Source organism: Bicyclus anynana, chromosome 21 (assembly GCF_947172395.1).
Source record: "Bicyclus anynana chromosome 21, ilBicAnyn1.1, whole genome shotgun sequence".
In the NCBI taxonomy this organism is placed as follows: Eukaryota; Metazoa; Arthropoda; class Insecta; order Lepidoptera; family Nymphalidae; genus Bicyclus; species Bicyclus anynana.
In genome coordinates this window covers 4,831,697-4,839,917 of record NC_069103.1, presented here as the reverse complement: position 1 = coordinate 4,839,917, position 8,221 = coordinate 4,831,697, and the positions used below count along the sequence as shown (strand labels likewise).

General features: G+C 38.6%; 1 protein-coding gene across 1 annotated transcript in view; it reads left to right on the top strand.

The window, feature by feature from the left end:
• The first annotated feature begins 6,327 nt into the window (after positions 1 to 6,327).
• Positions 6,328 to 8,221, top strand: part of LOC112047498 (uncharacterized) — a 40,651-nt gene continuing 38,757 nt past the window's right edge. The window contains exon 1 of the mRNA XM_024084633.2: positions 6,328 to 6,528. Within this exon, the coding sequence (XP_023940401.1) occupies positions 6,505 to 6,528 (24 nt within the window). The 5' untranslated portion in view covers positions 6,328 to 6,504. The remainder of the gene's footprint in view (positions 6,529 to 8,221) is intronic.

The window sequence follows — 8,221 nt, the reverse complement described above, 5'->3', positions numbered from 1 at the left end:
TAGAGCCTATTCGTAAATAAACAAATAATCTTTACTTCTTCATAATATTAGTTTAGTTAATAAAATAACAATTTAATATTATTTTTTTAAAAAAATAATTATTTTTAAAATTACTTTATTGTAACTCAAAATGGATTTTCGAAATTCGGAGGAGGTTGTCAAGTTGATCGGTATTTTTTTTATTTTTTTAATTTTTTAGATTTAATTTAGTTGTTTTAATTGAAAAACTTCACGATTTAACTGAACAAATATTAATTTGACCGACTATAAATACGATATGGTACCGTGTATTTTATCCCCGTATTCCCGATCGAGAATGGGGATGATGACTAGGTTTGAATATATTGATTTTTATAATACATTCGGATAAATAAGGTCACTGTTAACTAATTTATACATAAAAAGCAAAGCTTAACTGAATATTTGCAAAATAAATAAGATTATAAAATTTCAAAATCTATTAAAAATCTTTTATTGTAATTAGATGAAAGTTCATACTGTTTTAGCTTTCTTACATTAAATGTGACATTTTTTAATACATGAACTATAAACATAAACGCACAAATAACAAAGATATTGGTAATTTTGTTTGAACGCCCATACAAATTAACTATCACTAAGTGCCTACGACGTCATTAGTTCGTGCCACTTTGTATGGGGCGTTTTTCAGGGATCCGCGGCAGCGCCGCAAATCTGACCCTTAAAATCCCTGTAGCTCCGAAAGTAATGATCGCAGATACCCTGTTACTTTTACAAAATTGCTTTGCTATTAGCATACTCCTAATTTATATACAATTTAAAAAACAGTCATAATCCCTAGTTGTCTGAAAGTTGAGTAGTTTCATAACAAAGAGTTTAAAGTTTACTATTGTTACTCTGTGGTTCACAACATTACGACTGTAAAGGCGTGGACATAGTGGCTTTAATCAACTCCAATGAGCGTTGACGGCACCAGACGTGTCGCACTAATCAACTTACACTCGTATGTTTCATATAACTATTTAGACTATTTAGATATTTTTAGATTTGACTAAGACTTATTTAGGGTCCCAAAGTACTGGAATGGCGACCACACACTAGACAGTGCAGTGTTGGTCGACCCTCCACCAGGTGGACTGACGACTTCACGTGTCGTAGAGAGTCGCTGGATGCAGGCGACTCAGTTATATCTACTGTGACTCAGGTTCATGATGTTTGGAAGTCCCTACAAAGGCTCATTATCATATTAGCCGATGGACGTCCACTGCAGAACATAATCCTTTTGTAGAGGGACTTCCAAACGTCACGATCCTGAGCCGCCTGCATCCAGCGAATCCCTGCGACTCGCTTGATCGACCAACACTGGGCTTTCTAGTGCGGGGTCGTCATTCCAGCACCTTGGGACCCCAAACAGTTTACTTCTAAATTTACAGTTAAAACTTTCATCCCAGAGCTGGAGAGTTGCAGGTGTTACAACCCCGTGGTTCGAAGAGCACGTTAAGCCATTAAGGTCCCGACCATTATCATAACCACCTAATAGTGTCGTTACTAAAACATTATAACTTACCCTAAGTCCACCAAACCGGATTGAAGCAGCGTGGTGGGTCAAAGCTCCATATACCCTCTCCTATATGAAGGGAGGCCATGCCCAGTTAGAAATGCAAAAATGCTGAATGTTTGGAAGCCGTCAGTCATGACATTGCAGCAAACTTGACATTTCGCTAGCTGCTACGACATACGAAGCTGCCAAAATCTGGATGCCGAATGAATGAGCTTTATACCTATAAGTTACACGGTAAGTTGATCGCAATTTGTGCTACGGAAAGTGAAAATATTTTTTTTTTATTAATTTTTATTATTTATTTAAATTAAATTTCATTTGTAATAAAGGATAAGTAGGTACAGTATAAATATCGTTGCTTATAATGTTCTGTAGGTTTTATTTCGGTAACTTTTTGATATATGCTTTGTACTATACCTCTTTATTTACTTAGTGTACCAGTGAGTGTACCTAATGATGGTTATAGGTACTGCCTATTACCATCATCATCATCATTATATCAGTTAATGGACGTCCACTGGAGGACTAGGTATTTTGGTCACCCAAGTCCTAACCGAACATCAATAATTCGTGGCTGGTCAATTATTTGTCAAATAATTGTGTAACCCTACTGAGAGCCGTGATAGCCCATTGGATATGACCTCTGCCTCCGATTCCGGAGTGTGCATTTTAAGAAATTAAATATCACGTGTCTCAAACGGTGAAGGAAAACATCGTGAGGAAACCTGCATACCAGAGAATTTTCATAATTCTCTGAGTGTGTGAAGTCTGCCAATCCGCATCGGGCCAGCGTGGTGGACTATTAGCCTAACCCCTCTCATTCTAAGAGGAGACTCGAGCTCAGCAGTGAGCCCAATATGGGTTGATAACGATAACGACGATAATCTACGGATATATCTATAGTAATATTATAAAGAGGTAAAGTTTGTAATAATGTAGGGAAAAAAATATTACCATTAGAAGGCCACGTTATCTGTGAGTGTCACATATGTAGCTATATTTTATCCCCGTAATCTCACAGGAATAGGAACTACGCGGGGGAAACCGCGGAGCGTCGGCTAGTTCTTTATGAAAGGTAGGTAGGATGTTTTTTAACGACCTCCGGGGCGCATTGGTCGCGGTGGATTTACAAGACCAAGGTCCTGGGTTCGACCCCCGGCTGGGCCGATTGAGGTCTTATTAATTTGTCCAGGTCTGGCTGGTGGGAGTCTTAGGCCGTGCCTAGTTACCATCTTACCGGCAAAGACGTATCGCCTAGCGATTTAACGTTCCGGTACGATATAGAAACCGAAAGGGGTGTGGATTTTTATCCTCCTCCTAAAAAGTTAGCTCGCTTTCAATTACCATCAGGTGAGATTGTAGTCAAGGACTAATTTGTAAAGAATTAAAAAAAATAACTCAATTTTAATTTCAAACACTGATCAGTCAGTGTCTTTGGCTGAAATTTGGAATGGAAATAGATTTTACTCTGGATTAACACTTCTTATTCGAATTTGAACTTTATGTTCGGATTCCAAAATTAAAATTAATGTCACTTACAACGAAGTTGCCATGGAAACCGACGATGACACAGCGCTGTAACTTTACAGAATGCAGGGCTGAATCGGTGATGTTTTACAACTATTATATAAATAAAACATTTAAGTAGGTAAACGCTTTCAAAATATACCTACCCTGCGATGGCCTGCTTTCTCACATTGCTGCGTAAAGTGACACCAACTGAGGAGTCAGCTTATCGTGCGATACGGCACACTGCCTCACATTTGATGACGAATAAACTGAAAATATTACACGCGAAAATGTGTCTTTAGTTCAGCGAAATAAAGGCTAAAACTCCATGTATCTATTAAATGTTTAACTCGCTTACGAGTGCATTGCAGATCGTGCAAAATACATGAGTCGTATACATGGCGAAAAACGCTTGCGCACCTTGCGCGTTTAAAAGTAGATACTGTATATCTAGCTTGTGCGAGAGAATTTTTATATACTTAGTAGGTAGGTAGGCAAGTTTTTGAAACAAAGTTCTTTTTAAGGCTTGTTGGCCCAGCATGCGACTAACGACATAATTATGTAGGTGAAGAGAAGTGGACAAAATGTCGACCAATGGCGGCGGGCTGGTCCCAGACCCGTCCCAACGCAATGAGATAGCGATATTTTCCGTTGCGCAGCTATTGGTTGTCATTTTTGTTTATTTCTATTCGTTCGTTATCTCGCTGGTTGCATGTTAGGCCTACTGGAGTAGACGGAACTAGTAGAAAACGTCATGTAGCGTCAATCAGAGTACCAGGTTAACAGAGAGTATTAAGAGGTTGATTTCATACATTCACTACTCACTACTGCTTTTTTATGGACACACTCATCGATCTCCTATTAAAAAGTGGATGCACAATCCGCAACCAAAAAACGTCCCCACTCAATGAGTGCCACACATAACTTCTTGGCACTCAATTCAAGTTATCGCATTTGCAAATTCGACCTTAAACTCAATCCTTAAGGTTGAATATGTTCTGAATTTGGGATTATACTGAATATTAGACTATATTTAAAGGCCTTTATGTAAAAATTTTCTTTACTTAATTTTTTTTAATTCTAAAACTGCCAATGCAAAATTGGCCAGTTTTTAAGTGAAATTTTCTACATGATTGTGCGTCCTTTTATTAAAAGAGGTCTATAACTACAATTGATTGTCTATGAATTATAGTCACTACAAAGCACCCAGAGTACCAGGATAATAGAATTAGTTAGGAGTATCATTACTCATTCTTTACACTGATGATGATACTTTTTAATTTTCATGAAAAAGCTTTAACAATTTCGAAGTACCCTACCCTCATAGCAAAGAGTGGAAAGCTAGAAAGGTACCTCTATTTTAGTACATTCCTTAACGGTTGACCTAAGTTGCTTTTGATCATATCTCCATCTATATCATGAAGCAAAACTGCCTAGTCATCACGATGTGACATCCATACAAACAAAAAATAATGCCATTTCACCGACCTCTTAGGCACAGTCATTCTCAGTATTTTAACAGCTCGCTATAGGGCTGGGCCTCCCTTGTTGTAGGAAAGGGTATATAGCCTTATAGAGCTTAAACCCACCACACTCTTATATTTTTCTATCACCACACTGTTATACTTTTAGTTAAGTTAGCCTTAGACTTACGATTGCACGTGTTTCAATGTCGATGCAGCCTAAGATCGAAGAGGATTTACTCGGAAAAGGTACAAGTTTATACGTCTAAAACTGAAATTACCGAAATTTCAGAAATTAAAATGTAGATAGGGAAGGTAGAAATATATATTCTATTATATTATATACTCGTAGATGTCCAATGGAACCTTACATAACTTATAAACCCTAAACCACAGTTAATTGCCAGCTACCGGCGAAGGTAAAGCAGTATAGCGTACCGGTACGCTACCATTCAGTAACTCCACACTGTTGTGAAGGTACAAAAAAACCCTGGCTTGCGTGTGAACCCCGCTGCTTACCATAGGATATGATATCACACTCAGTATTACTATAAATATAAAATTAAAATGTTTTACTTCTGTTTTGATTGTTGTTTACATAAATTACATTTGAATTAGTCCCATATACTCAGTATTTTAATTGCCTTCAAATCAACAGATCATATTTTAATGTATTTTTAAAAATTATAAACAAAAACTGTTCACAAATTTGAATTAAGAAAACTTCTATTGTAAATATTAAAAAATAAAATGCATTATTTCTTTATGGTTTGTGAGTTTTCATTCATACATTAAAAGTTAGCGCGTAATTTTTGAAATTCGAATTTTCTTTGTTTTATACAGTCGGTTATATTATCGATCTGCGTGCGGCACATTGCCGCGGAGCGGGGAGCGACTCTCCGCGCCGCATGAACCGTTGCCGGCATGGAACGCGACTATTAAATGCCGTGTCATGGATTGTTTGCGAAACTGACTACAACGCGGTAAGGGCGTCCTTGCTAGTCATGCAAGTGGCGCTCTCTCGTGAGAGATGACGGAATAGATAAATACACAGGCTAAGTGAAGAAACGGTTATATTTATTATTCGATGTCCATTGATTGTTTTCACTGATAAAGTATAAAGGCGTTGCTTGTAAAACTAGCAATGTATTTTGTACAACTGCGAATGATAGTGCTGAGTGTAAAAGTTGTGAGCGCAGGTCGCAGGGCCACGGAGCTAGTGCGGCCTCGCGGCCCTCTTTGCCGCAACACAAATCGTTGAAATCAAAACTTTCACGCTACGGAACCGCTACGAAGTTTCGCTACGAACTTCCTGCTACGCCGTTGCGCCCTGCACTCGAAACTTTGTTTGGAAAGCTTTTTTATCAGTCGCATTCCGGGCCGTTATCAGTGCGACGAAAACTACACGTCTTTGTCTGCGCCGTGCGCGCGCGGTTATCTTCGCTGTTCTCTTATCGTGTGTGCGAATAAATACCTCGCTTATAATCAATCTTTATCAGATTTTGCGACATTGTAGTGACAGTTTTTATCCTACTATTCAATTATTCAATTCGATTGAGACGAATAATATTTTCATTAATGCCTAAAATCTAGATCTGTAATCTACTTCTTCACAAGCAACTGAAAAGAGTACAATTTCATAATGAAACACGTTTGCTGGTGCAACTAAAACTGGTAGGTATAAGGCCTTCGTAAGGTATTTCTAGCAGGTAAAAGGTAGAAGCCAACTGGGTAGCGGGTACGGAGCTCGGCGCGGCATACAGCGGTTTTGTTGTTCGAGTTGCAGGTGGGCCGAGCGCTGCCGAAGTCCCCCGAGCGCGGAACGTCGTAACCGCCCGCGCGAGCGGTCGCCTCTCGGCCTCACCGCCTTCAGTCTACGCTCGGCCGCTGCACACGACGCATGTGAGTGACGCCGCGCTTGTGACTTTGAGTTTTGACAGTTTGTTATCGTGATCGTGTCATGTTTTCGTATCGGAACTATGGTGTATCCCAATGAAAATGTGGAGTGATTTCCAGGTAAGACTGACTCCTGTTACCGCTTTAATTGTATTCGTTTCATGGATTGGTTACTTGAGTTTTTATTCAACTTCAACTTAGTTTCCAACCTCGGCGCGTTGAGTAACATTTCGGTGTATCTGGTATAGAATGGATGGAATTCTTTCTTACTGTAGTTGCTCACTAAATGCAGATATTTTTCGGTTAATTTTGTGCAGTTTCCTGTAAAAGTTTGAATTTCACCACAGTTTGTCAAAATCTTTAAAATTTTACAATTTGTAACCCGGTTGACGTTTTATCTAACGCGAATTTAAGAGAATAATAAGTAATAATATCGCAAATAAATTATTGATGAAAAGTATCCCAACTTTGAAGTAAAATATATATATTTGCAAAAGTTTTTATTAATCTTTTTGACATTCATAAATGCTATGCTTCATCATAAAGAAGGTATACAAAAATATTTTATTTTATTCCTACCGCAAAACTTTTTAAAACTTTTATACCTACGTAACATCTGGTTCTCCAGGCTGTAATATAGTTAACTACTAGATTCGTGATATAACCGTTTAGAAACTTGATTTGTCAATGTGGGTTCTTTGTTACATACACACAGTTATGTACACATACATTATATTTTTCACTTCAAATGAATTTTTATAAGTTAAGTTACATGCGCTTTTGTGATATTAACTTATATGTTTGTGTAGTAAGACGAACTATTTTAAATTAGGAATGCGAAAAAGTTTGTTTTGTTTCGAAGAGCGCGCCTTTTTCGAGTCTGACATCTCGGCGCGTTTCCGGCGACCTGTCAAACGTCATGTGATAGATAGAAGGGCGCATTCTGTGGAGTATTAAATCAAATCGCCGTATTCTGATAACTGCGCCGCGTTCGAGCTCGAGGCGAACGAGAACTCGTCACAGAAATACGTGCTCGGTGCCGTCTCGCTCTGCCGCATGGGGGCGTCTCGCTCTGGCGACGGGTGTTTTTGTGGCGGAGCGGGTTTTTTGTCGACGGGCGCGAGGCTGCCGGCGCCGCTCGCTCGCCCGACTCCACATTAATTATCGCCGACTTGGCTCGCCAGTTGCCAGCGCGAACGCACTTTACTTTCTATAACGCTTTATTACTGACTCTTGCTTATTTTTCGGCAAGTTTTACCACAGCTACGAGACTTGCTAGCTTTTTTTTTTCCGGACTTTTTCTTCATAGACTTACTATTTTTTTTTTTTTACATTTTTCCTATAGAGTTAATTGGTTGTAGAAATGCAGAAGAATGTCTTATCTATGTACTGTGGATGTTTTTAGTACTAGTTATGAGTCGTTGGGTTTTCCTATGAGCGAATCGAGGGGCGCATTGCCATAGCAACAACCTAGGGGCCGCGCCCGATGCCTTCTTGTTTGAAGACGTCTGAATACTCCCAACTTTTTTATAAAAAGTTTTTAATATTTCTCCATAACCATGTATATCTCTAAATAATGAATCGTTATCATCCGATAATATTTTGCGTAACTAAATACCTATTCGCGAAACGTGTTGTTTTTTAAAAATCGACATTTAATCGAGTTTTACGATAAAGCAGTTCAACGTCTTGCCTTGAAAATGCGGAATTGAGAATGGTTCTAGGAAAACTTCCATTTATATCTTGGCGGTCTTTATATAAAAAAGCTACCTAACTTACGCAAACTCGTTCAAAATTTTAGTGGACTTTATTA